Here is a 27,455-nt window from a genome sequence, read left to right as displayed (position 1 = left end):
TATAAATCCTCTCAAACACTTTATTGTAAACATTGACTCCATATGCAGTTTTGAATTTGGATTAAATCGATCAAATATCGACCAAATGTTTGCGATTCGTCAAATACTGGAAAAGAAAAGACAATACAATACAGCCTTACATCAATTATTTATTTATTTTAAAACATGCTACGACTCGGATAGGAGAGAAACATTATATGACATTCTTACAGAATGTGGAATATCGAGGGAAAATAATTTAGTTAATTAGAATGTCTAGATGAGCCCCAAAATAAAGTCCGAGTAATGAAATTCTTGACCACGAGGTTTCACGAAAAGAAGCAATAACCTGAGACAAGAGGATGCCTTCTTGACATTATTATTCAACATTGAGTTGGACTACGCTATAGGAAATATTAAAGGTAGAAACTATGGAATAGAGCCGAATGGTATTTACCATTTTATATCGTATTATGAATGTAGTAAATCATATAGGGGATGATAGAAGAATAATAAGAAGAAATACAGAGGTATTGCAGAAGTCTAGCAAGAATGTAAGTAAGGAGGTAAGTGCACAGAAAACTAAGTGCATAGAAGTTAGCCGGGATCGTAATACTACACATTATGGATGCGGCAAATATATCAAATAATGCTTTCGACAAAGTGGAAACTTTAAAATATCTGTAATGAGTATTAACGGAACAAAACCATATCCACGAGAAATTAAATGTAGACCGAAAGCAGAGAATTCGTCTTATTATTCAGTTCAAAATATTTTCTAGTAGCAAATTCTATCTTGAATTATGAAGCTTAAAATAAATAAAATAACAATAATGCCTGTTTTACTATATGATTGCAGAGAATGTCGCTTTGTCTGAGGGAAGAACGGAGACTGAGAGTATGTCAGAATAAAATCCTAAGTCGAATATTTGTACCCAAGTATAACGGGTATAGAGAATGGTGGAAACTTCATAACGAGGAAATGCGTAATTTATACGATTTACCAAATATTGTTAGCGCAATCAAATCTAGAAGGCTCAGGGGAGCAGGTCATGTAGCCAGACTGAAAGTAAATAAGAATGCTCTCAAAGATATAATGGGAAATTCAATAGACGACCATTAGGAGGAACTAGGCACAGACGGGAGATCATTATTAAAATGAATCTCACAGAAACAGGAATACAACATACATATCTGATTCTGTTGGTTAAGGACAGAAGTTAATGGAGAGCTTTTGTAAAGTCGGCATTGAACCTCTGTATTCCATGGGCCACAAAGTTCGTTAGTCAGTTATATAATGTAATCCGTAAGAAACTTCGCGTTAACTTGTTACTTTGAATACATTTTAAAGTTTATTTTACATAATATCTGGAGGAAAACATACCAATAGGATTTAAATAATTCGAAAATTGATAAAGATAGAATCATGTTTCATTTTTCAATCATGTTTCATTTTTCGGAAAGACGGAAGATTAAATTTTATATCCTTTACATAGAGGTCACTCAACTCACCTCAGTATACATACACCTCTTCCTTTGTTCCTCGGAAAACACCAAGGTGGTACGTAACCTCCCTCCAGGTGCTGCGTAACATTTGAGGTGTCACAGATTCACAAGTATCGATAGATCTTTGTCTTATATCACCCAAATATTTTACTTTGCTCTGGTATGTAAAAATCTTCACGTACCCCCAAATAAGAAAGTTCCAAGTCGTGCAATGTCGTCCCAAATCTGCATTCATTGATTGGAACTACGCTTCCGATGCAATTATTCTAGAGATCGTTATCCGGAAATTTCCACACGCAATGGGCATGATGGTGAGGAACACTGTCCTGATGGTACACGTGTCCTTTTCGTATGCAGGGTACGGCGTACTTTTCCAACATTACCAAGTACGTTGCTCTTATAATTGTAGCCTCTTCAGAGAAAAATGAGTCTATTGCAGAATCTTCAGTCAACTCACACCATACTTTTAATTTTGGGCTGTTGAATTCATGTTCCACACACTTATATGGATTTTCGCCATCCCATATCCTTGCACTTATGCCTATGCAAATTACTTGATGATTGGAGATGTCATAATCAGAAAAAGCTACCCTTTTAAGTAATGCATTGTCCTCATTGATCTGTGATAGCATTTCAACAGCGAATTCACATCTACAATCTTGTCATTAAACTGAAATTTTCGACCAAGCTGTAGATTGTAAGCATTTGGACATAACATTTTATGCACAATGCCACACACAATCAAACATGAGATTCAAAGGTGTGTATTCACGTGCCTTATTCATTTACGTGGACTTTGCTAAGAAGCTTCGCAAACCCTCTTCACTTCTTCTTTCACGGGCTCTACCCACTTTTACCCTCACTCAAGACAGATGCAGTTTCTGAAATCTTTTGTGCCACATAACAATGAAATGACAGTCTGGATATTCCTGTCTATATTGTTGTCTAAACCTAGAGCGGGCAAGATGCAATAGGTGGATATTCCGGATTATGCGGTTAATAAAAGAAGGACATGCAAGGATAGTTCCTGAAGTAATGTTTCGAATCTTAAGTTTACACTAACAATTTTACAAAGAAATTTCAGGTCTCAGATATTTCTGCGTACTCTCTGGGTCTGGATATTAAGATATCGGAAGAATTCCTTCTTAGATAATATTCGAAGTGCGGGAATATGAAAATGAACTATAGCAATAAAAATAATTGAGAATAGAATCTGGAAAGATGTGTAGCTGCTGTCATGGCCTATATAGAAGAGCAGTATTCGATTTTGGTCGCTGTTAAAGTTTAATAAAAATTTGCTAGTGATGAAACAGTGCGTAGTTCAGTAAATCGATAAAGATCCCCACATATGCACATTGAATTCTTAAGTATTGAGGAGACGTGATCAGAGAATGTGAATTTTGAATCAAAGACGATACCAAGATCAGTATGACTAGCAAAATGTACAATAGGGGAATCATTGATATGGTATGTGAATGGAACAGGAGAGTTTTTCAAAGTAATGGTAATACTGTCACATTTCTTACTTATGTGCGGTTACAGGGGATTGAATTCTGTGAACCAAAAAAGTTACTTTATTTTCTGATGAGCAGTAAACGATTCAATTTTACTTATGAGTATTGCACATGTGTGAAATTCTATTGGGTTCAATTGTCTGCTGGAAATGAACTTCTATTATTTGCGCTTTCCGAGAAAAAAAAACGAGATGTATTTTTCATAATTGGTTCTCAAATTATAGAATTCCTATTAGTATATTTTTATCCGGACACACTCAATAATACAGAATCATTCATAAATATTCCAAGTAGTATCATTGTACTACAAATATAATTGACGTCACATACCTATATAACGTTTTTGTTTATCAAATCTCTTGCTTTCGACATTGCTTAATTGGATAATCTGAAAAAACAAGGTACATTTCAATTAGCAAACCTATTAAATTCGCATTATATGATTCTTAAATTCACTTTTAAATATCTAACATTTAACATAAGAATATACCATACAATTTGAGTGTCATAAGCATAAACATAATAGTAATGGTCAGTAACTTGGGAAAATACAAATATGTTTTCGTATAAATTTTATTATCTCAAAAGCCCGAGAATGCAAGAAGAATATTGAGTAACCATGCAAAATATTGTTAAGTAGCCTATATTATTTTTCCTACAGTAACCACGCCAGCGTTGTGGCTTATGCTTTACGGTTTGTACAATAGTACTTTAATCATAATATTGCAATTTTAAGTTATTCTAAATAGCAACTTATATATTCTTTACTGCTATCTAAAATTAGTACAAGCTAAGGGTGTAAGTACTAATTCTAAGTATCCAATAATTTCTTTCCTCAAAGTTAACGGTGTGAAATTGTGTAATGGATAACATACAAAACAGCGGGTTGGACTGTGATTCTTATTTTAATTTCCATCTAGTGCATCCTCAGGAATTATATGAAATTACAGTATCGGGAAAGTGTAGCAGATAAACGTACAGAAGCCAACTGTGTATGAATATAGGTACATTATAATTTTACATACCCTATAATTTCCTCACTGCAATCAATACGGGACAGCTTCAACTTCGAATTCAAAATAATTCAAGTTCAATTCAATTGAATTCAAAATAATCTACGATAACATTTTAGAAGATTCGGTAGAAGTGTATGCACTTAACTATGTGGATTTGTTAAGCGGAAAGGCACATTGAGGATTCTATGTATACGATAATGATGATTCTAAATGATACTCAGTGCTTAAAGAAATAGGCATATACAAGTTTCGTTGATGTTGGAGTTACCAGTAATATATAAATATGTAGCACTGTTAAAATAAATCACAATATGTAATTATGATTTGCTACTAAACGGTTCGTATTTTTCTTATTTCATATAATTAAATTATTAATATAACATACACTTTACCAGCAGAATAAAATATATTGTTTAATCTGCAAAAGATTGGCATGAACATTATACATTTTAACACCACAAGAATTCCTTACTCTTGATTTTTATAGAATCATGACTTACAGCATTCATTACAAACGTAACCTTGTTCATCTCCATAAGATCTATGACTTCATATATGACTTGACTTTGGGCAGTGTCATATGTTAAACTACACTTAAAGATTTAATAATAATGTTGATCAATATCTCATTAACCATGCTGTGTAATGTTGTCCTTTTACTCTTACAATCGAAAGCTTCACTGGTATATATTTCAGGATCATTTTCGTCTTAATAAGTAACTTGATTATTCCAAGATATATATTTTAAGGTTGCAAAACAAAAATTTGTTAATGTCTCTTTCATCAAACACCTCACATAACAATTTAAAGCCGCACATATAATTTTCTGTACTTAAATTAAATCTGTCAATTGTTATATGTTCCATTTCTAGACTTCTTTTTCGTTAAGCGTTAATAATATTGTACAATATATACTACTTACTATGCGATGGTTTAATAGATACAGGATTTGCTTTTTCTTTGAAGCCTATCAAATATGTATGAAACTTAAGCTCCATTTTCTCATTATCTAGAATATATATATATATATATATATATATATATATATATATATATATATATATATATATATATATATATATATATACAGGGTGGGCCATTTTAAATAATCCACGGAAATATCTGAAAAATGATAAAACATAGAAGAAATTTTTGAAGTACACGTTATATATTGCTAAGGGGGAAAACCAATTCCGCCAAAAGTACCCCTCCCCACCCCCCCTAAATGGGGGTAACGGGGGGTAACTTTGAAATGTCAAATGGGAACATGGGTCGAGTAATACCTCGTTCGAAAGGTCTTGGAAAACTAAGTAACGCTGTACCAAAAGGTGTTCCATATTGTGCACCGGTTTCAAAATGGCCGCCATAATATGGTTCGGAAACTCCAGTACCCGTAGTGTGAAAACCATGGAAGGTAAATGAATGGAACAAAATTGAAATACGTAAATATCATAGGGCATATCGAACGGTGTGGTCCCTGTGATCCCAGTGGCCTCCCTAAAGGGGTCATGAGTCGAGTGGTACCTCGTTCGATAAATCTTGCAAAATCTAACATATTGCAGGAGAAAACGATTGATGTGAAATGGCAGTGTTCTCAAAAGGCCGCCGAAACATAGTATCCGTGTCAGAGAAAAGGTTTAGTACCCGTAGTATGAAAGCGATTGGAGATAAATCAACAAAAGAAAAACTGGAGTAGCTAACTGACGTAAGGCACATCGAGAGGTGTTGTCGGGGTGACTCCAAGGGCCAACTGAAAGGTATCCGGGGCCAACTTGAAAATTTCAAATAGCAGCTTGAAGCGAGTAACATCACGTTACATAGACAAATTAATATCAAACAGCTTCTGTAAGAAAATTTTCGACATGAGACACCGTTTTCAAAATGATCGCAAAGACATGTTGACTGTATCTAAGAAAACGTCTAGTGCCCATAGTATGAATACGGTTAGACATAAATGAAAATAACGAAAATTAAATAGGAAAACCACGGAGGCGTTCCAAGGCTCGAGAATAATACAACAGAGATAAAAATATTAGAGTAAAATTGCCATAATGTATAGAGAGAAATCCAAGTCCTGCAAAACAATCTCTCCCTGCGCTCTGTATGTGAGTGGGGTGGAAAGTAAAGTGAAAGTTCAAACGAGAACTCTACTTTAATTCGTAAATTAAGGCTAACCTTACAAATAGGTATGGTGTGGTTAAAACATTTGTTTGTAAGGATGACGCTGTAGTGACTATAAAAAGAGAAACTTTTATGCAATGCGTGCTGGTTATTCAGAAAGCATTTCGGGGATATACGTACACACCGTTTCGTCCCTCAAGCTCACAATATGACATGAATGCTAATAGTTAATCAAAATGTAACTGTGGCCATCCGCGTTAACTTAGTGCACCGATTCTCTATGCATGAAGTCTGCCTTCCAAACAGCATTCGGTAGGTCAAGCGTACGCCCGAACCTCTGTCCGGTCGGACATTGAAATTTTTAAGTTAGCCCACAAGACCCCTTCAGGGAGGCCACTGGGATCACAGGGATTACATCATTCGATATGCCTTATGATATTTAATTATTTCAATTTTGTTCCATTCATTTACCTTCCATGGTTTTCATACTACGGGTACTGGAGTTTCCGAACCATATCATGGCGGCCATTTTGAAACTGGTGCACAATATGAGACATCTTTTGGTACAGCGTTACTTAGTTTTCCAAGACCTTTCGAACGAGGTATTACTCGACCCATGTTCCCATTTGACATTTCAAAGTTACCCCCCGTTACCCCCATTTAGAGGGGGCGGAAAGGGGTACTTTTGGCGGGATTGGTTTTCCACCTTAGCAATATATAACGTGTACTTCAAAAATTTCTTCTATGTTTTATCATTTTTCAGATATTTCCGTGGATTAATTAAAATGGCCCACCCTGTATATATATATATATATATATATATATATATATATATATATATATATATATATATATATTAATTTTAGAAGCCCACTTCATCACTAACTTACCGCAAGAACCAAATATAAACCTTATATCTCTACAGGTAAACCCAAGTATTTTCAGAAAATATAATGTTGAAAATATACACGAAACTTGAGTAATAATTGTAGTTTGTTATTTGGAGAAACAAACTCTGAACATTCCACATGATGTATCTCGTCTTCTTACAGAAAGTTTCTCCATGATATGCTATTCCTCAGGTTATATGATCCTCTCCTCCGTAAAATATAATACAGTAAAATTGGAATCTTTACTTTGACAAAAATCTCCAGCAAGTTGGATTTTTCTTGAGATCTTCTCTTCAAGTCGTCATTATATCTTGAAACGTATTCTTAACCTGACTCCTTTTCAGTATTGGAAAGAGCAATTCTATTTTTGTTCAATTATATCAAAATTATTGATTTTTCGAAGAATATATTAATAAGAGAGATTGTCGTTTATAAAACTCAATAAAAAAAGTATTTGGACTTTTTTGGTAAAACAGTCTATCAGAAATACAACGAAAACCTTATATATATATATATTTGGTCTAGGAATTAATTCGTGCGGTTGGTACGCACACATTGAAGCTGTAGTACAAACACAAAATACATAAATACCTTAAGAAAACTATTGTCCATCGCTAGCCACCACTTTCGCCCATCTGTCAGGCAATGTACGGATTCCGTGGCGAAAGAAGTCCTCATCCTTGAAAGCGATCCAGTCAGAGACCCATGTTTCGATATCTTCTGAAGAAGTAAATCGCTGTCCAATCAAATCGCTGTTCATGCAATCGAACAAGTAGTAGTCCGAAGGAGCAACGTCTGGTGAATACGGCGAGTGGGGTAAAACTTCCCATCCGACATTTTCTAAATAGGTTTTGACCGGTTTTGCGACATGTGGGCGAGCGTTATCATGTTGAACAATAAGTTTATCATATCTGTTCTCCCATTCTGGTCGTGTTCTGGCCAGAGCTTGCTTCAAACGCATTAATTGTCGTTGAGAACGTTCTCCATTCATAGTTTCACCCGGTTGCAGCAGCTCATAGTACACCACACCTTTCATATCCCACCATATATCCCAGCATAACCTTTGCACAGTGAATATCTCGTTTTGGTTGTGATGGACCTGGTTCACCTGGTTTCACCCAGGCCTTTTTTCGTTTAGGGTTCTCGTAATGGATCCACTTCTCATCACCCGTAATAATTCGATGCAGAAACCCCTTTCTGCTCTGTCGTTGAAGCAGCAATTCGCAAACGGTTTTTCGTCCTTCAACGTCTCTGTCTTTCAATTCATGTGGAACCCAATGTGACATCTTTTGAATCATTCCCATGGCTTTCAAGCGTTTGGAGACTGTTGTTTGATCAACGCCTAATGCTGCTGCAAGTTGTTCCTGCGTTTGACACGAATCCTGCTCGAGCAATGCTGTAAATTCTTCGTCTTGAAATTTTTTTGGCTGTGCAGCTCGCTCTTGGTCTGCCAAGCCGAAATCACCACTTCTAAACCGTGCAAACCACTTCTGACACGTTTGCTCAGCTAGAGCATGGTCACCATACACTTCCACCAAAATACGATGACTTTCAGTCGCACTTTTCTGCATGTTAAAGTAATGCAGCAGGACACCCCGCAAAAACACTTTATCAGGCACAAATTGCGCCATGTTCACTTAACTACAAACTGGTGTTGTTGACGCTTTAATCTACTGCCCTATACTACGAACGATACGCGATGACAGGGGTTTGCAACACATATGTGGATACACGGAACTGTGGGACGCTCCGTTCGTTGCGCCATCTCTTGTCCACCCGCACGAATTAATTCCTAGACCAAATATATATATATATATATATATATATATATATATATATATATATATATATATAAATGAACGTTTGTTTACTAGTTAGACCGGTCTAGTGCTAACCAAGTACTTGTTTACGGCAGTTTTAGTAACTTTAACGAAGAAATTAGTCTTTAAAAGATTGAATCATGTTAATTTTGTGGGATGGGGACTCAAGAAGAATTATCTTCTTTTACTCGGTATAAAAATCTATACCATTTGCTTGATGTATTTCCAAATAATTTTATCGAGGAGCCTATAATATGCAAGATGCATTGTCTCATATTTTACTGTGTATTCTAATAGAGAATAATGGAGACACGATGGCGAAGAAATTATTTGGATTCTCGAGAAAAAGGGACAGTGATTTGACTCAGAACTGAAAACAGTGATTTCAGGGATTGTGCTTGAATCGACACAAAAAAAAAAAAAAAAAAAAAAAAAAAACAGAGGAGCACCAAAACATTACGAAAATGAGAATTATCAGTCCTGTACTTTGGGATCCGTACGGTTTACACACTGGACTGCAGAGTTATATATTGTAGGTTTGATCCCTGCTGAAGCCAACCTTTTTGTCTGTTTAATTTCCCCAAAAAATTGTTCGTACGTTTTAACTTCAATCAGTAATTTATTCAATTTACACACAATACAAAATTGGATAATTGTTTTGCAAACAAAATCCATGAAGTGGTTCTTAGTAATACGGTTTTTAGGATTACAGTTTATAGTGTTATCTACAACAACAAAAAACATTTTGTCGCAGTTTGTATTTTCTTGCAAGTTAATACAATATGAATAAGTACATAATTTTGATCAAAATTAAAAAGGGTGTATTCATTATTTGTGCACAAAAATACAGATAGAAAACATTACTCTATCAAACTCAAGACATCTGACTCCCCAGTCTGTATACTAACCATATGGCCATAAAACTTACAAGTTGCGTGCGTTTTCATAGTATTTTGGTACCCCCTGCTTTCACGTGTCGAATCAAGCGTCATCCATGAAGGCACTGTTTTCAATTCTGGGTCAAACTATTGTCCGGTTTTCTTTAGAATCCAAATAGACGGTTCCCACTTAAAATTTTAAAGTTAACCCCGTACTTCCGAGGGGGTGTTGATATATATATATATATACCCTGTTCTGAGGACACTTTAATATTCTTAAAAGCACTATCTTGTCATACTTTGTTCTCATCTAAACTTTCATCAGAAATTCAATGTCTTGTTTGTTTTCCTTCGTCCTTTATGACTACGAACTTACGACTTTTTTTCCCTTTCATAACGTCCGTCACATATCACACATTTCTCTCATTAAATGATGTGTTCAATTTGTTGGCCATCCCATTGAATAGTTGGCCATCACTCATTCTTCCCATTTATTCAAAACATTGCTCAAAGTTTTTTTTAGGTATGCTTACACATGCGTATGATATGCATTGCTTCTGGTGCTCAATATCCCGAATTTTCACTTTGTGCTCAATATCCCGATACATGATGTGCTTCACATGTCACCAAATATACGATAGCTGAAACGAAATAAGTAGCAACACTGTTTTATTCCCGTGCTGGGATTTTAGTTGGAGTTGCTGTTGGCAACACAAGTAAAGGGTGGGTGGAGCTATACAGCACAAGTGGCGTTGCTACTGTAGGTGCTGCACTGATAGTGGTGGAGTGTTTGGAATATAGGTTGTCCATTCACATCACTCTAATTTTTTTTTCACGTTAGAAGAAAATGCATTGATAAAGATCGAAGTTGACCGTGAAACAGGAAAGGCCAGGGAATGTCACTCTGGATTACGTGAACCATGCCTTAATGACGTATTACCGGACTGTGGCACTTTGAGTTAGTGTTTCGTGCAGGATGTGATAAGTGTGAACAGGAACCAAGAGGATTTTGGCATGGGAATTGATTCAATCTTTGCTATATGTGGACAAAAGGTGGGCTACTTGGGAATTGAATAACGAGGCAGGAACATCCCACAGTGTTGAATGTGTTGCACAATGTTCTTGGTTATCTAACAATGCCATCCCGGTGGTTGTCACACCGCCTTATAAACGTTGAAAAATGGTACAGATACTCCATCGCAGTTTATAATTTGGCACGTTACAGACGGAAAGTTTTCGTGTTTCTGAACTGGATCATCTTACTTGACGAAACATGAGTGCGCTCATATCAGCCAGAACTTAAGCGCCAATCAAATGAATGGCACCACTCATCGTCTTCCAGACCCAAGAAGCTGCGTCAGAAGCAGAAAAATTGTGAACTTGATGCTGATAGTGGCATATGATGTACGTAATGTCATGTTATGACATCCAATTCCTCCGAACCAGACCGTAAGTGCACTGAAATAAAGCAGATTTCAGGAACTACATATTCATCCTCCATTGAGCAGAAAACGACCAAACTTCCTAACGGATCTACCTATCGTTTTGCATGCCAACGCCCGTTGTCACAACACAGTTCCTGTGAGGAATATGTTTGCACGATGAGAGTGGAAGGCTCGTGAACATCAACCCTATTCACCAAACATGAGTTCATGTAACTTTCATCTGTTCCCTAAAATCAAGGAACCTCGCCGACGTATGTGTTTATGCACCAGAGATGCCACACTTCGAACTGTAGTGTGCTCTCTTACAGACATCAACAAAGAGAACACCGCTGTTGCGACTGAGACTTTCTTACATCTGTAACAGGTGCAACATACTGCAGTAGGTTGCGTTGAAAGCCTGTAGAAGTTTCATGATAGTACAATAAATGGTTCACAAAAGATTGTTGCAACTTATTACTTTCCAGCTCTCGTAAAAAATAGGGGATTGAGGTCAAAGAATATTGGCCACTCCACAACATCACTTCTACGGATCTATTAGTTGGGAGACTCCATATACAAGTATTGTATAACATAATCTTGATAATGCGGAGGGGCACCATTGTGTTGGTAGAAGACAAGAAATGCCAAATCTTGAGATAAGAGAAACGACAAGATATCTTCCATCATTTGAAGATACTCGATTACTGGTAGAGAATCATTGATGAACAAAGAACCCACCAGACGCGTCCTCCACACATCATCACTTTTTCCAGAAATGCCAGCAGATGACTCACACCAATGTGAACTTGTGTCCGATCAGTAGCGAACTTTCTTATTGTTCGGCTCTGCAGAAATTTAAACGTTTGCGTCATGTGATAATAACACATCGTAGGTGAAACAATAAGACGTATTTCCTCTGTTGTCCATTTTTCTAGTTCCACACGCTAATCGGAGTCATGTTCTGCTAGGTGCTGAAGCACTACTGGCATGTAGAGACACCACTTATGCAAAAATAAAATATGCATGATTGATGTGCGATTAACACTGTTTCCCTGAGACATGCAACGAATGTTTGGATTTGGACTCTTGCTAAATGCTGCCAGCATTATTATTGACGTTTTTAGTCAGTCGCCGTGCATGGCGTGTCTGATTTTGGTTTGTTGGCCATGATTTGTCGGCCATATTTCCAGATAATTCTTGATCAACTTGCTTACTGTTGTATGGTTAGTAGGTGAATTTATCTGGGTGACGGTTGTTAAAATCATTAATAACAACACTTCACTTTAGTTTAGCATCCAACGATTTTGCCCTTTAGCCTAAAGTAGACAGATTCATAATTTAAGTGAATGATTTTGGAGCAAAGACAAACGTGTCAGTAACTAGATCAACTAGGAAGACAACGAAACTTCACTCGGTGGGCTCTAAACTACTTACTTGAATGAATTTCTTCAACTACTTCAAAAAGTGCGATCATAATCATAGTAGTAAACTCGACGTTTTGCCATTTGAAATCAGTTCAAATCAGTTCTGGAATATTTTCAAATAATATAATGCGCTCTACTCAATGGTAGAGATAAGACGATAATCAACTACTTGGTCGTGTTTTCCATACAGAAAATAAATTGATAAATCGAATTTAGGAAGTTGGAAAATAAATTTGAGCGTAACTGTTTTATTTATTTAATATGATTTATTTGTTGTAGATATTTAGCTTGTTATCGATATTTTATTTAGCATTATTTAAAAACCTTTCAAATTTTGATTATTTTTAGGTAAATGTAGACTTTTAGTCAAGGAGCTAGAGCATCATTTCTATCCTTTCTAGGATTATGATTTGTACCTTATTCTCTTTAGAATGGAACATTCGTTCAAATTATATTAGTCACATTTCACTAGCATGTCCCTGAGACGGGAAATGTTGTGGAGAAATGGGAATTTTTGGTGAAAAATTCCTTTTTTTCCTAAGTTTGAACCTCTCTCAACAACCCTGTGTTAACATACAGACCTCAAATTCAACTAGGGGCCGCGGTGGCTCAGTGGTAGAGTGTTTACCTCTGGTGCTTGGAGTCGCGGGCTCGATTCCAGCCCCCGCTAAGTGAACTTTGTGGTGGACAAACACCGTGTGTGGGGGTTTTCTCGGGGTTCTCCCATTTCCTCCCACTTTCTTCATTCCACAATTTCATTCATTACTCATCATCACTGTCTCCTTTAGCCTAACCGGCATAACCGTGGGACGTAAAACTCAAAGATTTTTCAAATTCAACTGAAGAATATTAATAAGTGTACAAAATGCATGTACAAAACTTGAAGCTTCTATCTTGAGTAGTAAAAGCGGGGAAAATATTTACCAATGAGCTAAGAAAATCCCCATAGTGCCTCAGATTACCCCAAAAGAGTCGGATGTAATATAACAATTTCCTAAAACATCCTATGGTTATGCTTTGCACCTCATTCTCTTAGAATAGAACAGCTTTTCAAACAGTACCATTTACATTTACCTGTCATGTCTTTGAGAAGGGAAATTTTGAGGAAAAATATGGATTTTTTTTTTATAAATATGTTCTTTTTTACCATTTTGCCACTCTGAGCCCCTTGTGTTATGCTGAATATCTCAAAATCAGCTAAAATATATGATGAGTATACTGATCATCTGCATACAATTTCAGGCTTCTATCCAAAAAAGCAAGTAAGAAATATATTTACCAAAGTGTCAGGAACATCCCCACAATACCCAATGTTCCAGTTTAAAACAGGACCTCAGGTAAAAGTGCCCTAAGACATCCCTATTTACCCTAGGATCATGGTTCGTACCTCATTCTCTTTAGAATAGAATACCGGTAGTCTTTCAAACAGTATTATTCACACATCTCCATCGTGTGAATGGGAACATTACGAAATAAGAAGTTTTTTGTTTAAAATATTCATTTTTTAGGATTTGGCTCCTCTAGAGTACCTATATTGACACAAAGATCTAAAACAAATTTGAAAAATAATTAGAGTGCAATAAAAGTATGTAGAAAATTCTAATTTTCTGTTTCCAAAAATAAGCTCGCCAAAAATTAATAAGAATAGACCTAAGAAAAAATTCGTTTATTTTAAGTTATGACGTCATTACATCTTATGTCCCGTCGCGGGAAAGTGTATCATAGTACTTAACGTGTTGCACAATTCCCCTACGCTTGAAAACGCTCAAAAAAATAAGAAGCATTATTAGCACTTTTTAAAAAGAATAATGAAGATACTACCTATCGTATAAAAGAGTTAAGTTCCAAAGTTGGTCGTCCGTTTCTAGCAAAATGTTGAAAATTAACAGGGAAGAAGTGGATAATTTGCTTGTTTATGTGCTTGATAATATGTACAGAGAGCGAAAGTTATGGCTGTTATTTTTATATAAGTAGTTCTAAACATGTAATTATTTGGGAAGCGGAAGGAACTTCTTGGCGCAAGGTCACCGAGTGGTTGGATTGTAGGAAAGTAACGAGCTTCGTATTGTAAACATGGCTGCAGGTATAAACACACGTTACCCTGGATGTAAAATTAATAGTAATACAGTTTGTGAAACAACGGAAAATCTTTGGAAAGTATGTGAAAGTCATGGCTTAATAAATCTAACAATAAGTTGCAGAGTGTGTGGTAAGCAAATAACTGCAAAGAAACGTGAAGAAAGTTAAACTTTCCAATGTAACTGTAAGTCAAATAACCAACTTGACTACTAACTTGCCTTCACTCGTTATTGCTTGCTCGACATTCCTATGTGAATTGAGTATTAAACTTTTCTAAAGTAAATTAAAGTAAAAAAATTGGTGATTTTCTCATTTTCGTAGGTTTTATTCCACTTTCGGCCGAAAACAAGGTGGATAATCAACTTCGGAATAAACGCCGTTTAAAAATATATGATAGAATTTTAAATGGTTTTAATTCATGACAATAAATCATAGAAAAAATATATATTTCATGACAATATGAAACCGACATTGTTTTCGAAGTCTACTGAATATTCAGGAATTATAAATAGAAACATAGACATTCTTTTATTAAAGATGGGTCAGTTCTCTCATTTATATTTTGAATTCCTATACAATATTTTTATAAACAATTACATTCTTAGGAGCGAACGAGTTACCATAACGAACAGTTATAAATGTGTAGGACAAATATTTTAATCATACCTGTACTAGCAACACGAATAACAAAAGACGTCTCATTCTTGAGCACTTTGTGTCATATTTGTTTTGTTCAAGTATTATTTTCCATTATGTCACCTATAACTTGAGACACTCGTAAAGATAATTATAAAAACTAACAAATGAAATTATAGGTTGCAACTTCTGAAATGAATTCTGTTGTAAATGGTTGTTATGAAGAATCAATAACACGTAAATAATGAAATATTTAAAAATGTTGAATATAAACTGTGATTAGTGTTTCAAAGACAATGCAATGCATGATTCGTTGAGTTGCTTTGAAATATCCTTTTGTTTCTAAGTCAATGTTTTTAGTGTGTTTGCAAAATATTTTGCTAACAATATCACGTTATATTGCAAGAATGTGGTGTATTACTTTGATTGCTGGATCACTAGCAAATAACATTGGAATATAAACCAAAAGTTTTAACCATTCGTATTTGTGTCTGAGTTGAAACAACAATTTTCTTCATGTGAAGTTTTATCTTCTATTGGACTCAGAAGTAAAGGTAAAATAAACAAACTTTAGTTACTTTATACTTGAATTGGTAGTTTTTTTTCTTTTACAAAATAAAATAACATTCATAGTAGTTCATATATGTGACTTAAAGTACAGCTAGAAACCGCTTATTTAATATTTTGTAAATGATTATGTATTCCTTCGTCATGTTGCGTGTTCATACGTATTCATAAATAGGCTCTGATATTACCAAATTTGTCGAATATAGAGCTTCTGGCTTACTCACCCTTTCTTACATAAAATAATTATTCAGGGTGATAAATAAGCTTCCTAACACATTTTACAAAACCGTTATACGTTTCTGTACTCCCATAGCAATTTACTGCCTCAGAGTCTTATCTTTTCTATACTAAGTTTCCATAAGGAATGGTTAGAAAGAACTTTAAAACAATTAGTATGTGTATTGTAACGAATCAATAACAATGAGTGATTAACGTACTAGTGCTATATCTAGTACAATATTCAGTTAAGGAAAGCAATAAGTAATTTTGAAATAAATCACACGTTAATTACGAGGATAAGTCAAAACTTATCCGCAATTTTGAAATAACTTTTCATACATTGTTCATCCTGACCTCTGGCCTCGTTTGTTTTATCCATATGCTGTTGTGGTGATGCTATGAAAGTTCGATTCTAACTCCTCTATTTGTCTTCCTTTTGTTGCAGATAGATCATAGTGGCTCCAGTAGAAGTCAGCACCAAAGAGAAACAACGAACAGTAATCAGCAAGGATGTTATAAAATAGAAGATCTGCCCATACGGATCTTCATCCTATGGACTCAGTGAAGCCGAAAAACAACTGAGCGTTGTCTGAGCTGGTACGTCTGATTGGCTAGTCTCATTTCTGCCATGTTTGTTGGCTCGAAACATTGCGACCTTAGTGGCGCGGAGCGGGCAGAGTAGGTGTGGCGGAACTGTGACGTATGGCTTCACGAATTTGTTGTATGGGCAGATCCTCTATTTTATAACATCCTTGGTAATCAGGGGCAGCATTGCATCAAAGACTTTCGGCACAATATGCGAACAGTGTCTTGCCGCAACGGAGTGTCTACGAGTGAATTGAAAAATTCAAAAATGGTCCCACAAGGTTACGCACAAGAAAGGAGCCGGACAACTGTCTATGGCCACAAATGGTGACCACATTTAGTGTGCACGTGTTAGACTGACGAGTAACTATTAATGATGTGACACATCATCTGAAAATTATCTATCTTTTCATACACATTCTTGCCGCAAAAAAAGGAAAAACCCGGATCACTGCTCATTGTTCCTCTTAAGTGCAATCTTCTAATAGTGCGACCATGATTTACGTGCAACAAACGGGAGACAACTGGAAGAATTGGATGGTTCCAATGAATAACCGGCCAAGTCGGGTAAAGTAAATTTTATAAAAGAGCAGTTTAAAAGTAAATTTTACAGCAGTTACCTGGTTAATTTTGACATAACAGTTTATGCAAACTTCTTCAATTTTATGAATTCGCCTAAGCCGCTTCTACACAATGTAGAACTCACACAAAGAAGCTTATACCTGTAAAATATGAATTTTCAGAAAAAAAGTGGACTTACTCTTTTATTCAGTGGAACCAGTAAATTAGCATCCAACTTTCATAACGTGATACAACAGCATAACAATAAAATAAACGAGTCAGTATGAATAAAGTAAGAAGTGTTATGTGAAAATTGCGAACAATATTTGACTTACCGTTGTATTTCTTCTGGATTATGTGCTATCAAGGCATGTGTTTTCCTCGAGTGCGTTTTGGTTCTGTAATGAAGTGCTTTAGTCGAGTATGTAACTAAAATGTATTTTAAAAATAGATGACACCTTCCTTACAATAAGTGTCCTCAAGACACAAACGTGCATTTTACAATAGCACTGTTAAGTTGTGAAGATATAACAATTACTTATCTTTTATTTTTAGATTATTTAAGATATCAAATTAGTTGAAGTTATAACGAGAGCTGAATATAATATAGTAGGTATAGTAATGCAAACAACCAATTGAATTACAAGGTCGCACAGGGGAATGGAAAATTCTGAAGGTTAGATTTGGTAACACTGCAGTGCGCAAGTTGTTCGGAATCGATGCGTGCTTCTTGTGAACGCGTTGCTATTCACAAATCATGAAGTATTGGAGTGGTGTGAAACGTACTCTCACTGTGAGAGCGTTTTATATGAAGGATTATAGAGGATACTTCGACAGCATTACTAGCTAGGACGCCATTGATCTTCTCCTGCTATTACAATGTGGTTGCGTACTTTTGAAGAAGTTTGTTCAGTCTTGAAAGCGAAGCCTGCAAGTGTTACTAACTCTGACAGTTGGAAATAAACACAAACATATGGATAAATTCGGGAAATGATTCCTGAGATCAAAACATAAGTAAACGTCCTCTTTCGGTTTCACGAATTCAGCTTCGTTTCTGACTAAGGATGATTCCATATCGGGACCAAGTACTTGGATAAAACCTATATATCGTCTGAAAGCTCTTGATTTCATTCTGTAGACTTCATGCAAAAATCCTGAATGTTTGCATTATTTAGCAACTCTGCTAAACTATGGTGCTTTGGAGACGGGGACTCTCATATTATGTTTTCCATTGTCTAATGCTGCATATGTCACATTTGTTTTATATTTGTTCCATGGCAAGCACGCCATTTGTAACATTGTGATGTTTACACTTGGTTTTCAACACTGACAACCTAGAATGGTTGGGAAATGGTCACACTCAACGTCTTCTTGCTCTAGTATCGTGTAATATTTCTGCCAAGCTTGGTGTATAAACGTCGTATCGTACGGGACCTGTTTTACACCTTCTCATTTTTACAATTGGTTGGCAACATTGACAAACTGGGGTCCTTGAGAGAGGAATACGTCCACAGTATATTTTCTCTAGTGACGAATGATGTTTATGCCACGTTACATGGATATACGTTCAGTGGTAGAGAAACCATTTGCCACATTGTATTTACAATTCGTTGGCAACACTGACCAAATGGGTATGTCTGGGTGCAAAGTGATATTACCAAACCCCTGCTCGAGTAACGTTCTAGCAACGAGCGAAAAAGGAACATAATGGGCTGAGATGCTTACGTGTTATGGGTCCTAACATTCGTTTTTACTTCTGAATATGTCATACATAGGGTCACAAATACCAACAAACTGGCCCCTTGTAGGGTGAAGTTGTGGGTTTGCCGTGATTTGAAAACGGTTTCGTACTTTTCATGTCAAGAGCTTTCAGACGATGTATAGATTTTATCCAGGTACTTGGTCCCGGTATGGAATCATCCCTAGCGAGATACAATATCCAACTTGGATTCCAAAAAGCATTCTGTTGAACAGGAATACACGGAACACTTACCATAAACCCGAAGCGAAACATTATTTATAAAGTTGCTTATCAAAAGGTAATGTGTAACAGTAACCTAGGAATTAGAACAGAACAAGTGATGCCATCAGCTTGTCAGTGACTTCATCCTGGTGTATCGACTTTGGTTTGCATATTGCACTGTCATATTAGTCATCTAAGCATTTGCTAATGATTGTATGAAATTTATGAAGGAGAGAACATATTGTTGCTACCTAGAAACATGCCAGGTAAAATATCAAAAAGCGACTTTCGTAAAGGAATACCCCGGTATATTAACAGAGAGAAACAATATACAGGGCGGAACCCGTGTGTGAAACAAAATAGAAACCGAAAATATGAGTTCCGATATTCTTTGGTTTCGAGATATTGCACAAGAAAGAATGGTAGTAGATGCTGACCAATGTTCGAAACACCAATATTCCTTTCATGTACGAGGGTCATTCGGAAAGTAAAGCGCGTGCGCGTGTTCCCCCACCCCCGCTGCCGCTGGGTTATTGACCTGGGCATGCTTTAGCCTCAGTCTGGCACCAGCTGCGATCCGCTACGGTCCATTATTGCTTCGCTGTGCGACTGTAAAATGTGCGATACAATTACTGATCCCGCCAAGTGTGAGGTTCGTAGTGTGATAAGATTTTTGAATGCAAGAAAAGTGCGTTCGATAGAAATTTATAGACAAATCACTGAGGTGTATGGAAATGTAATGAATGAAGCATCAGTTCGTAAGTGGTGCATTATGTTTAATGACGGACGGACGAATGTGCACGATGAGGAACGCTCGGGCCGGCCTTCTGTTGTGACTGACGAACTCAAAGGAAGAATTGAGCGGAAAATTCAAGAGGATAGGCGATTGACTATTGATGGGCTGCACGAATTCTTTCCTGAAATTTCAAGAACTTTGTTGTACGAAATTGTCAGTGGTGAACTTGGTTACAAAAAAAATTAGTGCAAGGTGGGTGCCTCGACTGTTATCGGAGAAACACAAAACCAAGTGAATGGGAGCCGTATTGACTTTTCTCAGCCGTTACCATAAGGATGGCGATGAACTTTTAAATCGTATTGTTACTGGAGATGAGACGTGGATTTCGCACTTCACTCCAGAAACAAAGCGCCAATCCATGGAATGGCACCATTCAAATTCTCCGAAAAAGACGAAAAAACCCAAACAAATTTTGAGCACCAGAAAGGTTATGGCTACGGTCTTTTGGGATCGTAAGGGTGTTTTGCTCGTTGACTACATGCAGAGAAATGAGACCATAAATGCAGCTGCCTACTGTCAGACGTTACGTCGACTTCGCCGCGCGATTCAGAACAAAAAGGCGCAGATTGCTGACCAGTGGCGTCATCCTCCTCCACGACAATGCCCGTCCTCACTCCGCGGCATTGACGAGGGACTTGCTTCAGCAATTTAAGTGGGAAGTTTGGGAGCATCCACCCTATAGTCCAGACTTAGCCCCAGTGACTTCCACCTATTCTCAAAGTTGAAAGACTTTTTGGGTGGAAGCCACTACGGCAGTGATGATGAACTTAAGGAAGCTGTTAGTGATTGGTTCAACAGTTTGGCGGCAACTGTGTATGCCGAAGGCATAGAAAAACTTGTACCACGGTATGACAAGTGTTTCGATTTACACGGCGACTATGTCGAAAAGTAACTTAAGTATCACATAGTATGTAACACAAATTTCGCCTTTGTATATCAGTTATTAAAGTGTTTATACAAAAACGTTCTTTACTTTCCGAATGACCCTCGTATGTATTGAGTTGACAATTTTACAGAACCAAAAATATAGATACAATAATGCATTATAGCACACACGTAAAAACGAAGGTGCAAACAATTAAGTGGATGTATGCCCTTAAGTAGCCGAAATTTTCAAATACGTAGTCTGGACTTTGAAACCTTACGGAGCAATGACAATATCTACATAAAGTAAGGCATATTCTTCAAAGCAGATGCTCGAAATGACCACAGCTAGTGGAAACGGAAGCGTTGCATCGGGAAAGCGTGGACTGGCGAATACTCGCAAAGATGTCAATGTCATTTCAAATAGAATTACAGGCATCATGCAGATGTTGTTCCAGAACCTGCGCGTCATTCACTGGCTCAGAATATACCACACTCACCAGAATCCCCAAATATAGAAATCTAAAGGATTGAGATCTGGTGACCGTACAGGTTACTCAATAGATCTTCCAAGCCCGACCCATCATTCACGGAACTTGCAGTCTAGGTAGCAGCGTACACGAACCTGAAGTGGGCCGGAGCTACATTATGCATGAACCACATACGCTTGCGTATCGCTAATTATACATCTTGAAGCAATATGTTCAGAGCGTTCTCCAGGAACTGACGACATTTGACTCCAGAGAGTCGACGTGGAAGCCTGATAAGGCGATATTCAAAAATTCCAGCCCAAATGTTAATCCCAAATTACTGTTGATGATGGGAGACGATCTTTCCAGCTGGATTTCCCTCCTCCAAAACATGTTTGTTGTGCAGGTTGTTAATTCCATCCCTCCAGAAGATAGTCTCATCCATAAATATAACACAACTCGGCAACATCAGAATTGTTGAGTTGATTTTGAGTTTAACGTCCAGTTCAGCAGTGAGGCTACATGAGACGTGGACCTACTGATTAACGTAGAATACGAACCACATAAGCTCCCGGCGGGAATCGAACCCGGGCCTCCCACGCCAAAGTCGCGTACGCTAACCGCTTAGCCACGGAGGAACATCAGAATTTTGGCATAAAATTTCGCATGGGTGAAAATCATCAGCTGCGAGATCCTCTACTCCTTGAGAGTGGTATGGGAACAATGCATTTTCATGAAGAATTGCCCACACAGTCATATGACTGAGATGTATCTCACGGGTTACTAGGCTTGTACTGGTCCAGAAATGATTCGCAACAGTACCTATAACACATCGCTCTACATCCGGAGTCAGTACATGTCCAGGCGGGCCACAGTCATCAAGCGTTAGTGTAGGTATTCCTGTCCTCCAGAAACGTCTATTCATGACCGCAAATATCTTCTGATTCAGTAGCAGTCGCTTAGGAAATTGCGCGCGGTACATCCGTGCTGCCTGTCGTTCAGTTCCATTCACCCGTTCGTATACGAAAATCATGTCTGCTTGTTCGTGTTATGAATAACAATCTATACTGGAATGCCTACTCTATTTTACTGTCTATTTGATTCCCATGCACTTCTCCGTAACACAGTTTCCACTGTTTGACTGTCTACTTGTTTCAGTACACCCGCTATTTAACTGGCGAAGTCTTCACCACACACGTTGTGTTGTCTATGAACCAGGATACTGCTCACACTCGACTAGATAGCAGACCGCTCCATAGCGATGCCCTCTAGAATCGTTTCAGGTACTGACGTTCATGGAGTGTCTTTTCATTTTCCGTAATAGTATTCAGCCTCACAATAGCCCTATTACTATACAACATATCAAACGCATTTAAGTCTTTATCCTGTTCTAGATCACACGCACAGATCAGTTTATGTACTAGAGGGTTTGACGTTAGGATCAACCGATTATAACGTACTACACCACATAATATAAGTAACGTGCATTCTATACACAGAGCAAAGTAACAAATTGAAATGATCGTTATATCCGAGTCATTGAAGCTAAATCGGAAAACGAGTTCGCTCCTTCTGATTTTATTAAGGCAGTAGAGTCTAACCAGGAAAGAAGCTAAGTAAATGGAAATTACGTGCCGTCTTCACTATCGCATGTGGATAGTGCCCACACGTCCGAAATCAGTTTCTCTACACCTATTCAGGTCCAGGCTCTAGTGTCCGTTACAGAAAGATGGCAAAGGAGATTTCAAGCCAGATCTCAAGGCCAACTGAGCACTGAATCTGCAGCAAAGATAATGACAAAGTCATTGTTCTTTTCGTCCTTTTTCACAGTACACTCGTTTTTAGAGTCGATTTTGGATTTCAAGCTGGTAACCCTGTATCTCGAAATCGACGATGAATTCGGGAAACCTCAAGAGAACTTTTTTCTCTTGTTCTGGTCTCCGAAATCACCTCCCTAAGTTTTTCCACATGTTTATGCTCAGTTCCGATTGTCAGGAATCGACATTTAGACATCATAAGATTTTAACGCGTGAGCGGTGTGATGTGGAGACGCATAATGTTACCAATTTGTCTTATTCAGTCACTACACAATTTTACTTACATACCTTGTATATTATACAGTAAACTGTCCATTATCCGCAACCAGATTATCTGCGATATTCCTTTCCTTTTTACTTCTCTTTATTGCCATAATAAATGACGGTAATAAATGAAAATCTATAAAGGTAGAATAAGTAAAGCAATTACGCTGGCAATTCAAGTTATAGTGTAACATACCGTAGCGTAAGTGAAAAAAGAGAACGTAGAAAAATGAAATCACGTATGTTGAGAGAGAATGTACTAAGTTGTAATTGCATTTGCAGGACCACTGCTGTACGTAAACTACTATTGCAAAACTTTTTCATGTTTATTAGTGTATATGTTGGGTCATTTTTCGATTGCCACGCTGTCTAATTCCGTGAATAATCGGAGTTTACTCTATTGCAATTTAACGTAATTAAGTGATTAAACTAAGCATTGAAATTAGTAAAATAAACACTTGCCTATATGCTCGATAATGTTCCAGTAATTTCTTTACTATCCTTTTGCATCAGAATAAAGATTTCTTTATTTCTATCTATATTAAGCCCAATTATTTTCTCCTGCTTTTACTTAGCCGAAGAACAAATACTCAGATGATAGAACCAATGTCTCACAGTATAGCCACTCTGAAAGAGATGAATTTGAAGAGGTGTCTGAAGAGACAACAGGTATGTAAGAATGTAATTAGGGAAAGCGAAATGAAGAGTTTGTTCCTTCAGAAATCTTGTATTCCTTTTTATAAAGACAGCTCAATCGTGTCAATATAATATTTTTCTAGTTACTTTTCTACCCGACGCAATTTACTGTAGTTTAATAGAAGGATATATATATATATATATATATATATATATATATATATATATATATATATATATATATATATATATACTGCTCCATTAATAATTTTAATTTTGTCAATACTGAACAATAACGAGTGATTATTTCGGTATATTTTGTGTTTATTATAATCAATTGCTCATTTCAGTTTTCTTTGTTTTATTCTCTTGCTCATGTCAGTTTTTACTATCAGCTTCATTCCAGCAACATCTTAGTTAATTAAATAGGTGTTCGTGTTGATTTCCAACAATAAACTAATTAATACTCTATATAATTTTATTTACAGGGTCTCAACAGATATAGAAAGTCAGAGAAGTCAGTAAAAATGTTATTGGGCAGTAAAAATCAGTGAATATTTTTCCAATCAAGGAATTTTGGAGCACTGTCTCTTCTTTAAGATTTAGTAGACAGGTTAAAACTTAGCTCAAGATATGAAAGAATAAACTACCCGTCTACAGTGTTCCATCTGTTAAATGCTGTAGTTCAATAATGTTAAAGTCAATAAGTTATAGAATTAGAAAAGAAAACGAAAGAACAAACTGTTTTAGCTAAGATTGAGTTGTTACAGAAGAGAGTTGTAGATTAAGTGTATAATGTACAGTTGATAAACCAATGTTTTGGACAATTTTAAGGTTCTTGTGATTGTTCCTTACACTCAAAGTATTTTACCCATATTATGTAACAAATGAAAATGAAACAAACGGAAAACACTTAATTTAACTAATTTCCTTTTTACGAAAGTAATTTGTAAGTAGTAGTAAGTACTTATATGGTATTAACACAATATTATTGTTTTGGTATTCTACCATTTTAGTAATTATGTTGTTTATAGTCGTGAATTAAGTGTGTATTGTTACGCGATTTTATTTAATTTCATGAAGGAAAAAAAAATTTTGAAGAGAACTGTTTAGTTAGCTTATGTTTCCATAGTTATCAGCCTTGACCTTGGCCTCCAGGCGGTCAGGTGGGTAGTAGTGGTAGTCCAATAGGTGCTGACATCTATAATGTAAACTCTGGGGGGAGGAGGTAACGAAAACTTCATACTACGGAGGAACATCGAACCGACATGATCTAAATGAAACGCCTTTTGAAACTTTTGAAATTAACAATGTTAAAGTGGACTGTGTTAAATTGAACTCGTGTGTTCAGTGTTTGGAATTATGTGCAAAATTATTTAATAATGGATCTATAGTCGGACATAAAATCAAACAAATATTTCTTTGTAAAAAAGTGATTGAAATTAACTATGAACCTTTTGGAAAACGATCGGAAACGACAAGTGCTATAGTGTTGTGAAGTGGTGATTTGTTCTCTACCTGACTATACAATAGGAAAATTACAGCTTTTTGTTTGATTAGTGGCATTTGAAGAAATTACAAAATTACCGAGAAATATTTGTATAAATACTTAAATTAGCCACATTTACTTTCATATGCGGATTCACATGTTTCGTTTGTATTTTTTTCTTTCTTTTTGATTAAAAACCTTGTTTTCATTTATATGGCCATTTTAAATTTTGTATTTAATAGAGAAGCCACATCCGCAGTTGCAAATCGAATATATAATGCAACTATCTTGGAACAGTATTTAACACTGGAACAGAATATGAAGCAGTACAATTGCATTTTTTGGCTTAAATGCAGAGATATGGGCAATTATGGGAACAGTGCAGGCTATGAAATCTGTCTACACAACATAGTTGGTATAAACATGTTCCGAATACTCTTTGTTATCCCTATAGTAGATACCAAGTCCGCAGTTAAATAATTCAATTGTAGCTGCAAATTTTCAAATACAACCAGTATTCTTTATTAGATCACAATTAGGGACAGAAAAACCCCTTAGGAAACTATAACATATGAACAAGAAAGGAAATGAAATGAAATGAAATATTTAAGTTTAACGTCCCACGGTTATGCCGGTTAGGCTAAAGGAGACCGTGATAATGAGAGATGAGTGAAATGGTGGAATGAAGAAAGTGGGAGGAAACAGGAGAACCCCGAGGAAACCCACGAGCACGGTGTTTGTCCACCACAAAGTCCACACGGCGCGAGCTGGGATCGAACCACGGACCCCAAGCACCGGAGGTGAACGCTCTACCACTGAGCCACCGCGCCCATGAACAACAAAGGATGATTGCATATATATAAACTTCAGACTATATATACCGGGCGGCCCAAAAGTAGGTATACACTCCTGCATTCAAGAAGTATAACATTTTACTTTGTGGGTTTATTTGCTTCAGCTGTTCCGAGTGTAAAGTATATGTAAGAAGACATTAAGAACATATAATAAAGAAACTAAGTCTACCTGATAGATAACAATAAGAAACGACATAAAATGCAATGAGCTGATCAGTACGGTACTCTATATCTATTTTGGGAAACCTTGTATATATATATATATATATATATATATATATATATATATATATATATATATATATATATATATATAATCAAATGTTTGTCCTGGCTTGAATTTTTGATGCCAAATAACCTAAGCTTACAATGATCTATTAAACTGAAAAATTGTTATCTCATTGAAACTAAAACAGCTTTGGTTAAAGTAAAGTGATTTAAAAACAACTTATGCTCAGTCGTTTTCATATCTAAGTCACCGGAATAATAGGGATCTATAGGATTAAAACAAAAAGCAAGTATTCTTCAATGGTCATAATGTAAAAGGTAGGTAATGGAAGACATGTTTTATGTTCAAGTACTTACGTCTTTGAATCCTGGAAGATAATTTGCTTATCGAGATGTTTTAAAAGCCTACTCTAACAAAACTTCCCTACTGATCGCTCGGTAATAACCAACGGCGAGAGATCAAGGACCAGACATGGGTCTAGTCAGGCTAATTCCAAGTCTAGCTCCTGAGTGTCGACTCGTCTTTCCTCAGTGTTATATATACTAAAATCAAAGTGTTTCGGAATGTCAAACCTATGTTATGAAGCATATCTTCCACCATAAATATCTGGCAGGTTATGTAAGTTAACTTAATTGGGTCATAAAGGGTTCTCTGACCTGACCAGCTTGTAATGTGTTGTCTGGGAAGAAGAATATATTTTCCATTAAGTATGACCTATACAATTTTTTTCTTGATACAATAGAGAAATTACAAAATAATATAAAAGTTTAAGCTTTCATAGTCTCTGATTTATGGGTATAAATTATTATTATTATTATTACATACATGTATTACAGCTATACCTTATACAGGAT

The 27,455-nt window shown here is 36.4% G+C and overlaps 1 protein-coding gene and 1 long non-coding RNA gene across 2 annotated transcripts in view; one reads left to right on the top strand and one right to left on the bottom strand.

The window, feature by feature from the left end:
* Positions 1 to 15,489, bottom strand: part of LOC145683623 (uncharacterized) — a gene marked incomplete at its 3' end in the record, with an annotated part of 551,164 nt that extends 535,675 nt beyond the window's left edge. The window contains 2 exon segments of the mRNA XM_081754960.1: positions 3,330 to 3,387; positions 15,318 to 15,489. Of these exon segments, the coding sequence (XP_081611086.1) occupies positions 3,330 to 3,387; positions 15,318 to 15,353 (94 nt within the window).
* A 232-nt stretch (positions 15,490 to 15,721) lies between these two features.
* Positions 15,722 to 25,731, top strand: LOC145683245 (uncharacterized). Its single transcript, XR_014130981.1, has 3 exons — positions 15,722 to 15,841; positions 23,969 to 24,062; positions 24,518 to 25,731. It is a non-coding gene; the product is annotated as an uncharacterized LOC145683245 (long non-coding RNA).
* The last annotated feature ends 1,724 nt before the right edge of the window (positions 25,732 to 27,455 follow it).

The sequence above is a fragment of the Thermobia domestica genome, chromosome 4 (genome assembly GCF_964235325.1).
Source record: "Thermobia domestica chromosome 4, izTheDome1.hap1.1, whole genome shotgun sequence".
Classification (NCBI taxonomy): domain Eukaryota; kingdom Metazoa; phylum Arthropoda; class Insecta; order Zygentoma; family Lepismatidae; genus Thermobia; species Thermobia domestica.
Note: the sequence above shows the minus strand (reverse complement) of the source record. Positions and strands in the feature narration are given on the sequence as shown.